A 20,595-nucleotide genomic window follows, 5' to 3' on the forward strand; every position below is an offset into this window, starting at 1 on the left:
CATATTATAAAGGTCACACGTTTCACTCGGTGGCAGAAAATCGATAACTCTCCCACCAGCCTCTGGGGGGGAAAGTTTGCTTCCAAAGAATAATATGTAATAAACAATTTTCGCCCTTACTTTATCATTGCTGTAATCTCAGAGAATGGCTACAGCAAAAATCTGGCAAAGGCTGATATATATAAACTCATTAAAATTAGGGAGTGATTTAGAGCAGGAGTTTTAAAATGTTTATCTTGGGCTAAACAGCAAAGGGGTTTGTTTAGGTCTGTGACAAGGTACAAGAGCTCTTTAACGGCTTAATTTTATGGTGGCTGTTGGGGAATTCTTGCAGATTTACAAATCCTGCCTTTCCCTGGCAAGGGGAGGGACCTGGACAATGTGCAAGCAGAGCTGAAACAACAGATAAGCCGAAGCACCCATGCGCTCTGGATGGATATGGTGGGATTCCTCAAAATTACTTGCATTTTCCAGCATAAATTAAAGGCAAGGCCATTGGAGCCTGTTCTGCCTACCTAGCCTTGAACTTAACTGCTTAAACTGGAGAAGACAAAGGCACAGGGAGCCTCTTAAAGCAATGACAAGACAGAATTAATGTCTCTTTTTTAAGGTAACATATAGAAAAGAGCTAAAACGTGCCTCGCCTGCAAGACCTTAGGGATCCTGCCACCAGCTTCTCTTCAGACCTTCCCTGTTTTGGGRMCTCCACGTCAAGCCCGATGCTGGAAGCCCCATGCAGAGTATCCCGAGCCGTGTTTTGGAGCTGCTCCCTTCCCATGTGGAGCAAAGCCCCTCCGCAGGCTTCAGTGCAAACTAAATGGCTTTGCCTCCCGAGCAGCGCTCGCTCTACGGAAAACAGGAAAGCCGAGATCGTGATGGAAGATAGAGCACTTAAATGAAAGGAAGCTGCTTTTTACCTCCCTTAAATTACCCTGATTGGGACTCCGGGCTGGAATTGGCAGCTTCTCATGAGGTTTAAGAGTCTGTTAGTTGCGGATTCATTAAAACCTCCTGCTCAAGTCTGCACAATTCGGACCGATCATCTCGTTTACACATCACATCATCCTCAAGGCACTGAAACCCAGGCAGAGAGCAGCATTGCTGCGCCTCAGCCCGCCACTATTTGATTTTTCACCRTCCTCAAAGTTATTAAACAGTTTGGAAACCATATTTGTGTTTATCTCGGGAGAAGCAACAGAGAAACTTGGTTGCATCGTGGCCAACCTGCAGCAAAGCCACCCCACTCCATGGGGAAAGGGCCTTTCCGTACCTGCAGATTTGATCTGCAGATTCTGGGGTAGAAAGGGGCATCTGTAGATGCCCCTGGGGTAGAAATGCACCCTGTCCCCACTGCACCTGCATGCACTTGCACAGCACACACCCCACGCTGCCTGCCCATGTCCTGTCCACAAGGTATTTACGAGGTTATTCGCCTTTCTGCAGCTGCAAGGTGATCAATCACGTAAATGGTGACAGCAGGGGACGTTTATAGAGCACCATCATCRCAATATGTATGTCATAAGGCACTGAATGTGCTATTAAACAGGATTTTTTWAAAAAAATAAATTATATCCTAGCATCGCCTTTCCTTTTGGAATTATTTTATCGGCTCTGAATGTATTAACTTGCAAATCTCTGCCTTCGTTTTACTATCTTGTAGATAAATATTATCTTTGAGCCTCAGCCACTATCCATCTGTCTCATGAGAGAAGAAAACATGTAGTGTAATGATGCTATTGCACRATTATGGTAAAGGACTAGTAAAAATCACAAGATTAAATAAATTACATTGTTTAAACACAGCCCTGCAAATTTGTCACAACGATTTACCTGACCAACAAATCCATCTGCTCGCTTTTTTACCGGGATGCTGGTACAAGCAACACTCCCTGTCCCAGGCCAGCCACTTTTGGCAWGACCATGTGCATTCACAGGGGTAATTATTAGCAGTTTGGACTAATTTGCCATCACATAAACCCAGGGATTGGCAGAAAAAGCCCTAGTTAACAAACCAGAGGAGAAGTGAAGCTCATGAGATGCAGGTGGAGAAGTAGAACATGGGGCCACTTATTAAGGGTGCAGGAGCATCATCATTCCCAGTGTCTCTGGCAGCCTATTTCAACCAAAGCAAAAGGGGCAAAATAGCCTGAGGTGGGAACTACTGTTTGATAGAAGTAAAGAAAAGATGCAAGTAGGCTCTGGTGGACTAGATGGGAAGGGAGCTTTAAAAGAATATGATAGAATAAAGAAAATTCTTTTGTCAAACCAAAGAGCTCACCCCCTTAGCCACCCCCTGTCTGATTTGTTTTCATGATATTATTATGTCCTCAAGAACCAGCTTAGTGGCGAGCTGGTATTATGCAGATAATAAATTTATTAGGAATGTGGTGGAATTTATACAAGTAATTATCTAGGTAAGTCTGTCCAAGCCTCCTTCTCACCACTGCAATGTCAACAGGGGAAACAAAACTAAAATAATAACCTCCATTATTATTTATTACTACTACTATGACRATGGTAGCACCCAAAGATCCCAATCAGTATTAGAATTAATTAGAATTAATTTTGTAAGGCGACGGTTCTCTGTCTCTCCTTTATGGGGTGTTGTTAGAATATTTCTCTAACATAAGCAGAGCCGTTCGGGTTCTTGGGACAGGACACCAACCTGGGCCTGTGAATTCCCATCCACGGACCCAAGGCAGCTAATTCCTGGTGATCTGAGGAAGAGGGGATGAGCTGCTGATCCCTGGAGCTACCTGCTGGCGTGGGGGACACTGAGACTCAACGAGACTCATTTTAGGGCAACTCGGGTGTTTGGAGGCGGCCCCAAGTGGTGGTTTCCAGGGACACGCGTGACAGCGGGATTACCGTGCGGCCCGCGGTGCCGCTGCCCAGATTTGCGGTTGGATCTTGGAACGCCGTGCGGGAGAAGCGCCGGCTGCAGCGACTGGCGCTCAGCACGGCCACGGAGCTGCGGCCTGCGGCTCGCGGCTGTCGAGAACGGGACGTTTTTGCTCGATGAAAACGTGTTTTCCAGGGCCGGGCAGCTGCACAATGTGACGCCTGCAGCCTGCGCTGGTGCAGGGGGAAGGGGCAGGCTGCTTCGCATGCCAGTAGTTCATGCCCAGTCCACGGCAGTTCCAAGCCCCTTGTTGAAGAGAAAAATGTCACCCCGACATAATTTACACCTCCAGCAGCGAAGGGAACTGTATTTGGTGCCACCATGCAGCCACCTAGACCCCTCTAAACGCTGCAGCAGAAACCGCTGCTGCTGCCCATGTTCAATCTACCTCTCCTGGCACTCACAACAAACATCCCATTTTTACCTCCCTATCCCTCTGTTTTCAAAGAAATGCAATAATTTGTTTCCTGATTTATTCTGTTTCCACCCCGGCACTGAGGAATGCAGATGGAGAAGCGCTGCCTCCGTGGCCACTGGAGTTAAAAGCGAGGTTCCTAATAAGCAGGAAAACACGAAGGGGTCACTAAGAGTAGCTTTTTCTTTCATCTACTATTTCTCATTTTGGGCTTTTTACAACGTAAACACAAACCAGACAGTCTGTTTTCCAGACTAAATGCTTTTGCAGTTTTGTCAGGCTGTTTCGGATGGGTAGAGGCAGGTTTCTCTGTCTCGCATCCAAATGCTTCCTCTCTTCACAGCAGTGTAAAATGCAGGGTGACATCTCGGGCTTCGGCGTGGGTGTGAAGCAGAAGAAATGTGACCCTCTTCTCCTGCCTTCCTGTCCTGCCTTCAAGCCCTAAGAAAGGATTGCATCTTCTTTTTCATTTTACAGGGAAAAAAAATTGCCTAAACACTTGCAAAAAGAGGCAACATATCCTGGAAAAGCAATTTGGCCGGGAAGTCGCTGGCTCTGCTCCGTAAGAAAAGAAGGCCGGATTGCCCTGCATGGAGACTGTTTGCTTTGCCACTGAATCTCTCCATGGATGTGTCCTACAGACATCTCTCCATGGATATGTCTCAGGCACTGCTGGGATGAGCTGCCCACTGTGGCTCCAAGGCTGGAGGGCTTCTTAAAACCAGTCTTGAGAAAGGTTACAGGATGGGGTTTGCGTGACTCCAGGAACTGGCCACGGAGATAGAAAGATGAAGTCTGCTTATAAAAGTCAGCATTTGGGCCAAGAAGGCACTTTTATGTCAAGTGCTTCCGATTATTAATGACATATTTGGTACAGTTTCCAGCACTTTGGATTGGATTAAAAAGGARGAAGCACTGTGTTAAAATGTTCTGGTTCAGCTCATACTGTTACAGGAATATCTGGCATTCCCTTCTGCCAGCAGCTGTGCTTGTCTATCCCAAATGCACGCGGAAAGAAATGATGCCTCCTCATGGGATTTCCCACTGCTCCCTTCCTTCCCGAATCTGCACAAATTCAACCCTTTCCTTCTAAAGCTGATATGATCCCATGGAGCTCATTGCTCTCCTTCACCAAACYGGAGCAGCAGCTACAGGACTGGCCTAAGTAGGGAAATCTGAGTTCTGAGAGAGGAGCACATGGGACACGGGGTTTCAAAAGAAATCTTGACCAACTTCTGAACATCACATGCACGTGATATTCAGACAACSATCGGTTTTAGGAAGGATTTGTTCCAGTAGTTTTAACTAGCTATGATTTAGGCGTCCAGTCGAGGCAGAGTGACCACCTCCCTCTGCGGGCAATGCACAGCGAGCACTTCCAGCAATCCATGCTCCTCGTTTTAAGGTGGGATGTGTCACCCTCCGGATGCTCCCACCTTCCTCCACGCCTGCCGAGGAAGCCTGGACGCCAGCTGAGGCCGGACACCTGCAGTAAGCAAAGCAGCACTCAGCCTACGCCAGGCAAGTGGCCTGAAAACCCCTCCTGCATCTCCACCGCAGGCACTTCTGCTCTGGTGGGCTGGCTTGCCTCCTCGAGGACATCTGTCTTTCTGCTGATCGCAGCAGGAGTCTAGATGGCTAGTTTGGGCTCAACTTGCCTTAGATGCCAAGCTTGAGGCTGTATGTTAGCTGACTTGAGGAACAGATCTCCTTCTGGAAGCTTTCAGTGTGGTCTTTTATCATTGCTGGCAGCAGAAGCTAGGCCCTTGCTTTAGGAAGGCTCCTCTAATATGTTTGAGAGCTTGAGACTGGGCTCAGGATGGGGCTAGGCTGACCTCAGCAGGGCTGTGCCCTTGAACTTGAGGATAAAGCACACGGAACAAGAGCTTTTCTGGATCTGGACCAGCACGCTGCAGGATTAACCTCTTTCTGAGACACCAAGGGGTCTCAGAGTGTTCTCTCCTTGCCTTTCCTAAACAATAAGTAATTTTGAAATTGTTTTGGTCAGTCAAACCCAATTATGCTTTTAATACAGTGCAAGAGGAACAACTTTTTTTCCCCCCTGCTAATGCACAGAGTAATTGTCTTCAAATAGCCTCGCTCTCGATGGGTAATAACTCTATTTCTCTTACGCTCTTTGTCTATATCTTGTTCTTTGCGGAGGGGATAAGTGATCTCACTTGTTTTTCAGCATTTAATTTTTGTCCTTTTGAGACACCACTYGCTATTCTACATCCAGTACCAAATGCCACATGCAGAGGAATCAATGGCAGGACATGAGCTAAGGGTAATTAGCCTATGGCAAAGAACAGATGAGGCAAACACACTGAAAATATACACTTCTGCATGTTACATGGATGCATATAGCATCCTTATGACCAGGCAGTCTTCCCATTGATGGGCAAACGATTTCTGCCTTCAATTGTAACGACATCAGAGTTTAACCCTAGAATATACTGGTTAAAATGTCATTTATACTGCATTTAACACAGAGATGTCACTTTTACTGTTCAGCTAAAAAAATGCCGTTTCTTGTTTTGATTTCTATGCTAATGCAGAGTGCAATGTAAATCACATTTAACTTAAGCGCTGCCTCAAAGGAGCTATTAACAAATACCCAAGGAGGATTCTAGAGATGTTATATTTATAATGTGAACCGCACGTGAACTATAATGAGTTTGCCTTATTAAGGGCATGATCCGACCAAACTGAGTGCCCATTGCAAGTTAAGCACCTTGACCGTCATTGACTTGATGGGGTTTCTAAAAGGACCAGTATCCTCTAAAAATCAAGACTTTAGAAATTCCACCCCATAGCCCCACGTTTATCATCTTGCAATGACACTAGAATACATTTGCTTAGTTTACAGATGAATACTTGTTTTTCCCACCTGACAGCTTTGCAAACTCAACTAGACATCACGCTGGATTTTTCCCTATTYGAGCATCATCAGCAGCAATAAAGGTATTTTTGCCTCGAATACACCTGTGCAACTCCATTAGCCTTCATCAAGGTTACATGTGCGCTGTTGAGGAGGACAACAGGGATGACAAGATCTTGCTGCAGACACAAATTGACCTCTAGAATATTTATTGCTGATGATGATGTGAGAAAAGGCAAAAAAGTGGTGGAGTCGACAAATGAGAAAACCCTCCCTCTACTTCTTTCTTGCACCGCGCGTGCATCTCATGTGAGCTACTGAAATGCAATAAATGCTGAAATAAAGGGATTTGATTTCCTAGAGCCCCTTTTCAGCACATTTTAAAAATTTTCTTGGGGTTCTCACTCTAAAGTGCTCAATCTAAAGCATATCTCCGTTCAATAATTAAATAATCAAGCAGCAATAATGCTCTCAGCGTGCCTCTCGAAATAGATGCTGCCTGGTGGCTTCTGCACACACACAGATGTCTTCGTAGCCAAATGACACTCTTGGCCAATCAGATATTGGATTTCTATAAATCGACTCTAAGAGCTCCTCTCCCTACAGACCCTTTTCCTTATCGCTCTAAAAGGCCTATACTGTAGCCTTAACTATTAAATAATAATGAGCAGACAGAAGAGAAGGGACAGGAGAGATCTGGCATAGCTASAGCTAGCAATCATTAGATTTACAGAGGGGAAAAGACATGCTTCCTAAGCCAACATATTTTTTATGAATAATTGATAAGGCAGTCAGCACAGTTATATCATAGAAATGTAATATATATCCATAATTATAAAAACAGCTTTGTGCAAAAGGACATAATACACTGAAAGGAGATACCAGCCAATATGCCATCCTGAAATAAAATACAGTCACTATTGTGTTAGTTGGCAAAATTTAAATACAGGATTTGAAGCAAGCAAAATGTTCTTTAATCCCATTTTTTAGCACAGTCCAGGCTCAGTCTGCTCAGGAAAATACTGCAAGGCAAAATCAGCAGCTSCATTAATTTGCTGATGATTGAGAGAAAAATGAAAGTTATCCTCACGTTTTCTTTTTTTTCTCCCTACTCGCTACTCTAACTTACTAATAATACGAGAGTACCAATTTATTCCTATGCGAGTATATGAAGCATACAAATTGAAAAATCAATGTAATGGAAAGAAAAGATTATCATGCACTGTTTAGAATCAATCGGCTAGAAATAGAGGGGGCAAAACGCGAAGGCAGAGACATGACGTTCAGAAACGTACATATTACACCTACCCTCAGCTAAAGCAAAGTGTTTGTAGGAGATAGCTGCTATTCCTCTAACGTGCAGACTGAGCTACATATTTCTCCCAAATTGTCTTATTTCCACTTTTCCCTAGACAAATTCACCCGTGGCCTTTTCGTCCTTTGAAAGTCCCCAAATAATAAAAATATCAATCCCTTCGCCCATCAAAGCCACACAGAGCATGTAACACAGAGTTCAGGCTGAAGGGATTAACATACTCGGAATATTTCCTCAGCGTGAGGCCCCAGCCTCGTTCACCATCACGACGATGGCTTCTTGTGGCCCAAAGGACACACTTTTGGGCTACGTGACAAGGCCCTTGGGAACACGGGCAGCCGTAATTCTCAGCTGCGGCCTGCATCACTTTTCACAGATTTGTTTTAATCTCAAATCTCTCAGTGGTGGAACAGTTTCTTCGGCCAAAACAGGCCGCTACCGGTCAGAAATAATTACGTTGCACRAGTCAGATGTGTAACGAATGGATCTGAGGCTCGGTTTGGAAATACATTCAGAGGAGGTGGAAAGAATGGCTACTGGCTCTGTGACAGGAGATTCAATCTTCATAAACCTGCAAGAGAGGGGAGGAAAAAAAAGCGACACAAATGCGCCCTACAAAAGAACAGAGCAGATCACAGCTGGAAGGAAGGCAAACCTTTTAATCAGGTCCTTGAAATACAAGCTGCAGGAAGCTAGAACATTTTGGTGGACTTCAAACTCTTTGCCTTCAACAATAATTTTCAGGTCTGTAAACTCTTTCGCTCTGCGTTGCTGGTTCAACTCCTTCAACATTTCTGCAGAACAGAGAAGACAGACAGTGCCAGGGTTCCCATTAAGAGTTTTTTACTTTTTACTTTTTTTTTTTTTTTGTAAAGAAGTAGAGAAACAGGAAACAACTGATATTTTTGTTGGTAAGATTGGCTCAACACAGACAGTCAGAAGTTACAAACATAACACAGTAAAAGGGAAAGAAAAGAAAATAAAAACAACAAAAAAGCGGGAACCAGTAGATCTAAACAACAGAAATATATATACAGAAAAAAAGCAAAAAAAAAAAAATCCTAAATTTGGAAAGGTTAAAAACAAACTAAAAAAAATCAGCATCACCAAATCAGAACCACAGAGTATGCATTATCACAGAAAAATTGAAAATAATTTGTTATAAGAAAAAGCAAGAGCTAATGGACTTCTATCCAAATGCAAATAAGTTTTGAACATACTGGAATAATATTAGTGAAAATATGGTACTATGATGCAATATGAACTGGATATGGGTCAAAATAATAAAACCACAAGGCCTGCAAAAATAACATATCCTAGCTTACTGAAGAAATGTTGATAGTTAAAAGCATTAAAGCACCCTCAGTTAAAAGAATGCAAAAGCACTCCATACATAACATATTGTAGTGAATAAAAAATTAACCCAATTATCAATGYACCTTGCAATATACTTTAGCTGTATAGTCTACGACTGTATATTTCCCAGAATTAACTTAAAAGCATCGTCATGATACAAAATAATCTCATACCGAGAATAAATTTCTGCCTTTGCAGCAGCTCCCATTTTTTGCACTCGGAGGATTTTTACTATCACAGCATTCTTATTTTTTCAGCCTTCAATGGCTTCATTTACAGCGACAATCAACTTTCACACACCATGAAAGAATCGTAATGATTAAAATAACCTATGAAAGTGTTTCCATCCTGCAATAAAGCACCTACCTTGCGCGATGCCTCCTGTTGCACAGCCTATAGGCACTAACTGAGTAAAATAAGAGCGTGCCACGTCATCATGTCTGGATGTGCACTACTAAGCAACCTATATGTTTTATACACTGGCTGGACTTTTAAGGGTAAGCCTTCTCTCCAGGTTTGCAGACCAAAGTGGCTATCAAGATGAATAATATACTTTTCACCTGGGCAATAGTCTGGTGGCTCAGAGGTCAGGAATCAAGATGATGAAAGAGCTGATTTTAAATACTAAAGGATTTTGGGTTTATTTTATGCTTGCAATAGGTCAAGGTTCTCATTTTCTCCGTGAAACACCCCGAACACATTCCTCTTCAGACAGATCTGTAAATCAACAGCATTTTCTTTTGGTGGAGGCCCTTTTTATACCAAGTAAAAGGAGCTGAGGAGTGTGCACCTATAACTGCATTTAAAGGCACTGCTGGGCTTGGGCACTGCATTGCCACAGCAGGGCCAAGGGCCTGCTGGTAAAATTGAGTTACACCCAAATAATCCCTTTTTCCTCCCCCTGCTCCTCCAGTGAAGCTTGGCAAGTTCAGTGAAGAGCTAGCGGTTAAACAGCAAGAAAGCTGCAAAAACACCACGYTGCACCAAAAGACATGGAAGTTCACCCAAACGCTGATACCTCCAGAGCACTTTTTGTAGGCCTGAGTAAATAAATGTCACTGTGCACATTTATGTCTGTTGAATGGAAACRGAGTGGTGTTGGAAAGGCTAATTATTCTGTGCTGAAATGGGTCAGTGCTCTCCAGAGGGCACGGGGATCATTAGAGAGGGCAGGGAAATAACAGTGGGCTCGTGTCAGGTCTAGAGGAAAATGAGCTACGCTGTCCTGCGGGTGCTGCCGCATGGGCTACCTTCCAAGCACCTGTTTGAGGTGAGGTACTTGGATAGACCTCATGAAGTACAAGGACAGACCTCAAACAAATGTGGACCTTAAAATGGGATCCAAATGTTCCCTCCTCCAGAGGAGAGCATCAAGTCTGCGTGGCTGTCTGGCCCGACCAGCAACGTTTCAGGCCTCAGCTAAGTCTCCTTTGTGTCTCCTCTGGAGATCTTCCAAATCCACCTGGATGCCTTGTGCTCCAGGTGTCCCTCCTGCATGATGATCTCTAGGGGTTCCTTCCAACCTCAACCTTTCTGTGATTCTGTAAGGTCAAGGGAAATTAGGAGGCCATGAGCGTTTTGCCTGCTTTAGGGTGAGCTGCCCAACACCTTAGGCTTCACAGGCACAGCACTGGATCTACCTTAGATGCATCTTCTGGTAGAGACTGAGGAGGAAATATTTGTCTTTCCCTTTCCACATAGGCGCTGTTTACTTTTTTCCTGTCTTGGCCCACTTTTCCACCTTCACTTGTAGTAACTACATTTTCCTCCAGACCAGTTTTCTATCATTTCGTGCCTTAAAGACAGCTACTTTTTCCTCTAAACTTTAGGATACTCTCTGTTATCCCCTATTTAATTTCACTTTTTAACATTTTTTRCCCTCTTCACTGTTTTCTATCATTCCTGTGGTCAGATTTGCCCATTTGCTTTCCTCCATTATTTGGACATTACGGACCAACCTTTAATTACACCCAATCCTGCAGCTCCCGGGGCCAGTTTCTACTTCTGGTCTTTACAAAAGTCTCTGTACAAAAGTCATTTACATCATTTACATTTACAATGTACTCTATACTACACACATTCATTAAGGGATGTGCAGCACCAAGTGCAGCTCTGCAGAAACCAGAGCAAGTCCTACTCTTCTGAAATGATGCTTCTTCTCCCACTGCCATCTGGAGGAGGTAATTCCCTCCATATCCTCCACCTTGTATCCTGCCCTCCACAGAAACATGACCATGACCTGCCCTCTATATATATGTATATAAATATATATGTGTAAATTTAGCTCAGTTTCTGAATCGTGAAGTGAAGAGGCCAGTGGAGAAGAGGAGGAAGTCAGGAAGCTGCCTTGATGCATCCATCTCCGTAGCCGAGCCCCTTTGTATTCCCCGATAACYGGCAGGCATCAGCATGGGACGCGAGGCTGCACGGGCGCAGGGTCTGCGGGGCTCACGCTAGGCTTAGCCAGCCAGTAGTGATTTACGAGGCCTCTGGATCAGCTGCAAAACAGATTTTTTCACCAGCTAATCATGCCTGCCGATGGGCTGGAAAAGGAGCGGCAGCACCATGCAGTCCTGGCAGTGAGAAATGATCTCGACCATCTCCCACCACTCCCCTTTTTAGGGATTTTTTTTTTTTTTTTTGCAGCTTTTCCACCAACAGCTGGAGTTCCCTGAAAGACTCCGACAGGGATGAGCTGAATATTCCCTATTGCTTATTTATTCCCCTGCTTCCTTTGCTCTTACACAGGGTTTTTGCTTTGCTTGTCTGAGTTCTTTCTTTTTGTAAAGAAATCCTGTTAAAATGAAGTTGGCTGCAGGTTTCAGGCACTGTACTCACTTCCACAGTGCGAAGCGTTTTCCTTCTCCCTCTTACAGACCCCCTGCTTTGGGATCCCAGAAATCAAGCCATTCTTTTTCATCTTCTCCATCATTACTGATGCCAAATCATTCCCAGTCAAAGACTGATGGAACACTTCCTTCAAAAGGATGTAAATAACAGACACCATCATCATCATCTTCCATAATTACACGAGCTGCACAGCAGCGGAAGCTAAAAGGACTTGACCTGAAACCCACAACCAAACATCTCTACGGAGCTTTAGGGAGTTTGCACTTCCTTTTTCAGCGTTATCGGCCTTTCCAGTATTGCTTGGGGGCATTTCAGCATAATTATATTGAGAGTCCCAGGGACAACATGGGACAGAAGATATAAATGACTTTCCTCAGTCAGTAATGGAGCCCAGAAGAACTCAGCAGCTTTGATGCCTGGTTCCCAGCTCTACCCCTTATGCTACATTTTCTTAATTAATGGACAAATTTCAAATTAAGCCAAAGAGCCCATACGCCTTGGTTCAAATAATGGACAAGAGCGAGTGTACAATACTGTAGATCAAGTAAAGGGAAGTTACAGAGTAAATCGATTTCTTTTTAATTACTCATGATCTGACTATGAAACGAACAAGTAACTTATTCCCTGACATCATTTATTTTGTATTTCAAGTATGGTGACTGGTATGGACCAAGTCAAATGCAATTACCAGTGGCACAACAGAAATTCTCAAGTTTCTTTCCATTTTTAAAAACAAACTCATTACTTCAGCTTAAATTYTGATGGATATGACTTTGAAAGGTGGCAGTAACAACAAAAATATGAACAGCCTTGAAACAGGGAAGAATGGCTTCACAAAAAGTGTTTTTTTTTTTTTTAATGTTTGGAATAACTAACCTGTTATAAAACTGCAAAGGGTAATTGGTGAAACTTCACTAATTACAACTGTGAAGAACATGCAAGAGACCAATGCTAGCCCAGATAGCTTAATTCTTTCATGATTAGGTAAAAGAATGTGGGAAAGCCAAGAAATGTTATAAGAAGGAAAATCCAATTATGTTTTTTTTTCCCCCTTAATAAGAAGATTAATTCCCAAGGTAATGTTGCAGTTATACACAACAAGCTTTTTAACCATTAGGTGCCAGCAGACATGATGGCATTTTTTGATAGAGAATAGTAGCTTTTATGTGGTCATAAGAAGTTAGGTTATGAAGCACAAGACCTAACGGTCCACTAGGAAGTTAAAGATGTCAGGGAAGTCTGTGCAGGTGAAATGACCTGTATGTCATTTATGTGGTTCCAAAGAGAAGAACAACAAGAAGAAGAAGAGTATTTTCCTCTTACATCTAGAGAAGACCATTATAAGTTGTCTTATCTACCCTCATGCTGATGATCCATAGTTCAGTGTAGTTGCCTGGGGAGTTAGCAACTAAATGCCTAGTCACATTATTTGGCCCATCTATCTAGACTTGGCCAGGCAGCTGCTGAGGTTGCTCTTGTTCCACAGGGACCTTCTCACACTGCAGACCCAGTCCTCACTGATATTGCTCACTGAGCAATATCCCTCAGGGAATCCCATGATCACGGGGCAGCAGGTTGGTTATTTCCCAATTGATAAGTACACCATTGGCTATTGCAGCCTCCACGTGGTGTGGAGAAAACTCATCTCTGGAGATAAGCTTCCCACTTGGGACAGAGGAAAAAAAAATAGGTCCCTTTTACTCTCTTTTGTCCTGAAATGAAACGTCAGTGAAAACGGAACAGAATGGAGCAGCTGCTGGGACTAGGGGGATTGGACTATGACCTCTAGAGGTCCCTTCCAATCTTAAGGATTCTATGATTCTATGAATCATTAACAATCGGAGGGTGTCTCAGGGACTATTCTRGGACCTTGAGTTTCCATCCTGGACCCTAAAAATGATATGTGCAAACTGATATGATATATCAGGCTGCCTCTGTAGTTGAAAGTGAGTCATAGTCCAGTCTCACACACAACCCATCCACTTCTGCGCRCTAAGAAGATTATGGACTCAGTGCAGGAGGCCAACAGGCTCCAAAGGCACCTGGGCTGCTTCTGGCTGCTCTCCTGAATGTTTTGCTCTCACAAGCCCCTAAGCCAGACCAAATGATGGGCTGACAAAAGCTCAGTGACGGCCGCGGGCTGAGCGAGGCCCAGCGCTGCCGAGCTCCTGCTACCACGGCCTGGCTCCGYGGCGAAGACGGAGCATATGCTGAGGGAGAGGTAGCTGCTGGGGTGGCTGCACCGAGCTCTCTGGACAGAAGCCAACARGAGTCATCTCTGCCGGCATGGATGTCTGCTGGGTTTGTCAGCACAGCAATGTGAGGTGTGTGGAGATGTGAATTCTTCATTCTCTGAGCCGATACGACCACGGCAGTAGGACTTGGCGGTGGAGACCAACCTGTCTAGATCTGCTTCATCTCCCTGACACTGCTACTCACCTGTGCYGCTACGGAAAACAGTAACAGATGCTCAAGAGTGGGAAAATATTTTGAAATCCCCCACTGAACGACGCGTATGTGACGGTGTGTGATAAGTCTGCTCAAAGAACTGCTGGCAACGAGATGCCCCGTTGTGCAAAACAAATTTCCGTTGTTCACGCAGACAAACCCTTCTCACCTCAGCGTGGTGAGAAAGAGTCGGCTGCAGTGGTTACTCACTTSAGGGACACGAGAACAACGGCACATGGAAATGGGGCTGTTCTCATTTGTTAAAAACTCAGGGAAGCCACAGGAGCGTGTTCTGCAGCCAATTTCCAGGCTGCTGGCATCWCTAGGACTGACATTAGGAGGTACCTGAAGGGCCTTTTCACGCCTTGCACAGTTGATACTTCCCCATGTTACGCCATGGGGCCAATCTAATCCCTTTCCTGTTTGCATTCAGAGATGAACCACACCTCTAATTTCTAGAAAATCTACTTTCAGCGTAACTTGGAGAGATATTCATGCACGGAAAATAATTGTATAAAGAGAGTTCAGAAGCTGGGATGACTCGAGAGCTTTGATTTGTAAATCCCTCTCTGGTGTCCAGGCTTGCTTATTTATAATTGCACAGTGGCCACATCTGAGTGGCTTTGAAAGTGAACTGCAATTAAAGTCTATATGGAAGGACAATAATAATAATAATAATAATAATAATAATAATAAAACACTATAGAGACAATCAGATCTCTTGAATTTTCCAGCACAAACTGTGATTGTGACCCAGTGAACCAGCAAGACCGAATAAATGCTGAGGTGTCCAGAAGAAGTTGGAGGTTCCTATATCAGGACTGGACTTTTTTTTTTTTTTTTGCCCCAGGATTCACCTCTGATCAAATGTACAGTAGTCTGTGCTCTGCTCTGTATCGGACAAGGCAAAGAAACCCCAGGGGACCCGGCAAAATTGCTAGCCTGGCCCCCGTTCCATACATAACATGCCACTATTTCAGTCAGCACTGTAACTTGGTTTCCAGACAGGCAATAATTTTCTCTGGAGACAAAGAAAAAGAGAGAGAAAGAGAAGAGGAAAAAAAAAAAATCTTCACTCACTGGAGACCCTGAATAGCCCAGATTCAAGCAGAAATTTAGTTCTGATTGTTTTATTTACCAGCAGACAGCCCTAAATGTCAATACATGCTTAAGGGATAGCTAAAATATTTATTACTATGTGATTTGGGATGGATTCTGTATTATCCTAATTGCTTGTAGCAGAAGACTCGCAGATARCTCTTTAAGAGACCTTTCTGATCTCTTTATGTAGTGCGAGGCATTAGCTAAACATTTCCCAGTTTGGAAAGCTTTGAACAAGAAGCAGAGAGACTGACAGTGCAATCAACAGGCAGCAGCAGTCAGGCACAGGAGCAGGTTTTGGGGGGAATAAGACCAAAAATAAGTGAATTAGAGGCAATGGGACAGGTGGATACGTGCACGTGCTGCAGCCTTGCTCCCCAAAATATGGAGAGGACAAAAGATTGGTTTGGTAGAATTAGGAGGTGATGCATCCAACACAAATTGCAGATATTGGTGATAAAAGCTTAATATATTGCCACTAATGGGATATATGAATATATATATATATGAATATATTAATAACGAAAAAAGTGAGGTAAATGACGTAACACGATTGAAAGGCGTCAACACCTGCCAGTTAAGGATTTCAAAGTGTTTCACATGACCCTTTTGAGAAGGTATTACCCACCACAGAGAGCTAGTGAAGCGTCTGCTTTAGGTTTGCAGCTCGACAACTTCAGCATGCGCAAAGTGACAGCACTCACTGCCACCCATGGCTACAGAAGTAATAACAATAATCGAGTGCAAGGCTATTGTTCCCTCATAATCACAAATGACAACAGGTTTGGAGGAAATGTTATTTTTTTGCCTCATTTTGTATCTGAGAAAACTTAGGAATGGTAGTAGGGGAGAATGGCAAGAGAGAGCAGGAATGAGTGCTCGGAGATAGGCTCTATCTAAAAGAAACACTTTTATTATATTTTTAACTTTAGGAACATGGTATCCCATGTTAAAAAAAGCCACAATTTGTGKCAGATTTTGTTTGAACATCTCCCTACTAACTGCATTTTCTAGTGTCTTGGCTGGAACCATCTTTCAGATGTGAAGGATTTTATAACTGAAAAAATTTTTCTTCCACAAGCACTAGAAAGTTTTCAATGCTTGGCAGGGCTGTCGCTGCTTGAAAGGTTTAATAAAATGTGCTCCTTGCTTCTACACTGCGCATGTTTCCCCTCAATAGGGAAAAGCTCATTTTTTAAAACCTCGCTTTTGGTTAAGAAAAGAAAAAAACCCTCTTTTTGGAAGGTATTCTTGTAAATATGAAATGTTTTAATATAAAGCGTGACACTCCCTGGTATCTGTGTTGCGTGAATTGTCATTTGTACCGTATGGGGAGATAATATGGGCTGTGACTGGCTGATAATGCCAGAAAGCATTTAGCTGCAAACGCTGTTTATATTCACGGAGGAAGAAGTTATCAGGAAGTGTCTGCGTAGCCGCCTTGCCGAATTCCGCACAGAAAAGGACACTCTGCAGAAGTTGCTTCAGATTAAAGGACAACGAGCTATTTAATGACTCCTTAAAAGCAGAGACGCGTGAAGAACTAAGCAGGCTTGCGGAGCCCCTTTGGAAAGCTGACGGTTTTCAAGGAATGGAGGAGCTTGGCGAGAGCTGCCGCTGACGTTTCTCTTATGAGYGAGGATAAAGGGACATCTTGGTAAAGCTGGGGCCGGAGGGGAAGCTCCTCTGCCATCCCCAATGTCGTGGCTGTCACCGCATGCTGGTCTGCAGAATGGCAGTGGTCCATAAAGCCACCTGCAGTGGCACCTGCAGTGCTCCAAAAAGACTTTAAAATGCTTTAAAAATGCTCAAAAATGCTCAAAAATGCTTTAAAAGGAAAGCTGAAATGGAGTGTTAAAGAGACAGTGAAATGCTGAGGGCCAACAGACCTCTTTGGAAGACACCACAGGGTTGAGGAGTAGCATCCTACAGCTTTGGGTAAACTGAAAATACCCGGATTTCATTTAGACTGAATTAGACTGAGCTAAATTTAGCTGAATTAAATTAATTTAGACTGTGGTAAACACAGCACCCCTTGCTGCGTGCTGCTTTATCTGCCCTACGCTGAAAACCGTAAGGGTCCTCATGCAGCTGGTGGCAATACCTGTCCTCGGCACGTGGGACTTGGGCAAGGCACGTCAGTATTCCCATTGATTGCTATTTGGTGATTAAACCAGGATATAAGCTAGGATGCCAAACTTAAAACAGAAATTAGGGTCCATCTATAAGCTGTTTTAATGACCTGTGACACACTAAGACACACTAATTTGGAGAAGAAAGCTCCTTTGAGGTCCTCTCCAAGGGCAGGCTTTTTCTTGTGGTCTTAATCTCAGTGATGAGCTCTCCAAAGGGGAATGAACATATCGAGCTGTAAATGAAATAAGCGCTATTTATTGGCAGTGCTTTTTGTTTTTAGATTTGTCTTTTGCATTATTTAGGAATAAAATACTTGATAATTATTTACTTTATCTTCAGTGCGATTTTACCCTATGGCTTGGAGTGGAATCTGGTGTCGCTGAACACTGGGAGTTGTGTGTCTGAGCTGGTTTCAAGTGAGATAATTATTATAATTTAGTTTAATATTCCTTTCTTCTCTGGACTATTAATTTTCACATCTTATATACATATTTATAAAAATTATTGTGCTTTTAATTAACTATATGGTATTAGCAGTTTATACGTACAAGCGAACAACCCTGGGAACAGACTCATTAAAAATCCACAGCTAAACTTCAAAGGCTTCAGGATTTCACCTCTCACATCCTTCCCTCTCCCCTCTCTGGCAGCTGAAAACTATCATGCATTTAAAAGGAACAAATATCTACCTGAGCCAAAGCAGCTTTCACATTTCACAAGAAAAGCCATTATTTCAAAAATTGCTTTTGTTTCCCCAAATACATGTGAACGTTCCTGTGGAATGAAGATTCAATTTGCAGTGTTTTAACGGTGAAAACTTAATTTCATCATTCTTCATCTTTTTTTTTTTTTTTCATTTGCATATGTATTTATATCGCTCTTACTGGCATTTCATTAAATAGAGTAATGTAGTACAATTGTCCTGTCTCTCTACACCGATGTCTTTAGGTTAGTTTGGAAGCATTTTTCTAGGTCATTATTTTTAATTAATACAACGAATTGCTATATTTTTATTCAAAATGTCAAACTCTTTTAATCACAACAAAAATACGAAATGCTGACCTAGAAAAGAAGATGTTGCTCTAGTACTAAATAGGAAAAACACAATTAAAAGCCTGACATTGTAAAATGAAAAGAGAGAACGTGGACATTTTACATCTTAGTGAACGAACAGGTCTCCTGTCATTGAAATTTTATCAGAGATAGATAGTAGATATAACATGTATTTTAGAACAAAAGCATCTCTTGTAACAAAATTCTGAAAATATGTAGCTTTTCACTGAAAGTGATTAAATGTCCTTTAAAAGTGCAATATGGAAAAAGTGCTTCATTGAAATGATGATTTACAATAGAAAATAGCTGCAATGAAAATTTGTGTCAGTGAAGCCACTGTCAAATATGTCATCAGGCAGTAGCCATTTACCTATAATTAGAGGTTGCTTTGATTGTATCTGTGCAGTAATAAGTATAGTTAAACTGATGCAATAGCCTCCGAGTCGATCTTCAGATTTATACATTTAAATGAACCAATTTAACAGAGAAGAGAGTCTGATTCCTGCTACTGTATTGAAAAATAAATAATTACACTGATATTCACCTAAAATAYCACCAAAGAAGCATTGTTTCTTGATTTCCTGGCAGTTTTTATTGATAATTTTTTAGCCAGCTTAGCTTATGTCTGGGTTTTGTTTAGCTTTCCCTTTTTTCCCTTTAAGTATTACAGCTTTATTCTCCAACTCCCTGTGGCATAGTTGCGATTTTCTCCTGGCTGTAATTTTTAAAGGTAGCAATAGATTGTTGCAGAATGTGATTAAGATAATTTGGTGCATTCGTAAGGGCATTAAATTACTAGACTAGAAGTRTAATTTGGGTTGGCTGCAACTCTTTAAAAATATATATATAATGCTGTGAGTGCTAAATAAAACTGAAAATTAAACAGCAGCTTTGAGGTCCCTGTCTGCATGAACTCTAATGAGTGAAAACAAACAAAAAAAAATTAAAAAAAAAAAACAAAAAAAGAAGATTGAGATGGAATTGTTTAAAATGCCCAAAATAATGTCAAACAATTTGCAGTGCTCTACCTAAGCAGAGGAAAGACCTAACAGTACCAAGSTGATGCTGTCACCAAGAGCTGGACTTTCCATGCAATGCAATTCTTCTCAAGGTCTTTTTGAAATGAGAGGATAGATTTGCTGTTCACTCACACATCTGGTGATGCACCACAAAAAAAAAAAGCCTTCCCTACGCCAAAAAATACAAAGCCACGAAAATTTCAAGCGTGTCGAGTATGAAAAAATAAATGCAACAACTGAAAAGGCGCTAGGCTGAGGTAATCAGCCTGCTGGCATTAAAGCTGCGTGGAATTATATGGGGCCAAGCAAGAAACAAGGCTGCTGATTGCATCGTTGGGTTATTATTTATTTATTTGCCTGGAAGGAGGGGGGCAARGAGGCTTACATGCCAAATCCAGAGATGAGAGGCTAGGAGCAAACCCAGGGAAAAGACATCATGCAGCAGGACGTGCGGCGTGAAGCCATAAATAAGGCATGAGCGAGGACCTGGAGCTGCAAGGGGTTGTGCCAAGCTGTGGGAGATGGAAGGCGTCCTCTTAAGTGTCAAATGCAGAGGTCAGGGGCTTAAGGAAGAGCTGAAGCTCTTCCCTGCGCAAGGCAGGRGCGCTGCCCGACTGGGTCGGTGACAGAAAGCAGAGTGCAAATGATCAAAGAGGTTGGTTTTGGTGGAAAAAAACCATATTGCCTCACATGCACATCCTAAAAGTGACACAGGAATGTTGCTAGTGGTTATGCTGGGGTTAAATCCTCTGTCGAAATAATGGGAGTATATGGAAGAAAAGAAAAAAGTTACACAACTTCCTGCATGACAGGTATGAAGAGAGAAACCCTCTGCTACGTTGGACCTTCCTCAAAGAGACTTTTTTCCTCCCATTAAATGAGACTCGCAACTCCGCAGCTGTGGCAGATGTTAGGATATGAATATTTATCCATCCGGAGGATATTTCGGGCTACCTCACCAGGCACATTAATATCTGACTAGATTAATCAATGAGCCCCCGCCGCTCCTCACAGAGGGGATCAGGTCCTGGGTCCAAAGCTGCTCCTCTTGCTGCATCCAGCTCCGAACGCGTTCGGTGCCGGCACCATCTCGTGCCCACCATGAAACCCAGCGTGGCG

The 20,595-nt window shown here is 42.9% G+C and overlaps 1 protein-coding gene across 1 annotated transcript in view; it reads right to left on the minus strand.

Moving 5' to 3' along the window:
* KLHL29 (kelch like family member 29) overlaps positions 1 to 20,595 on the minus strand; it is a 328,883-nt gene that overhangs the window by 42,537 nt on the left and 265,751 nt on the right. The window contains exon 7 of the mRNA XM_026044925.1: positions 8,169 to 8,307. Coding sequence (XP_025900710.1) covers positions 8,169 to 8,307 — 139 coding nt within the window. The remainder of the gene's footprint in view (positions 1 to 8,168; positions 8,308 to 20,595) is intronic.

This window comes from Nothoprocta perdicaria, unplaced genomic scaffold, assembly GCF_003342845.1.
Source record: "Nothoprocta perdicaria isolate Ctin4 unplaced genomic scaffold, notPer1 scaffold_39, whole genome shotgun sequence".
Classification (NCBI taxonomy): Eukaryota; Metazoa; Chordata; class Aves; order Tinamiformes; family Tinamidae; genus Nothoprocta; species Nothoprocta perdicaria.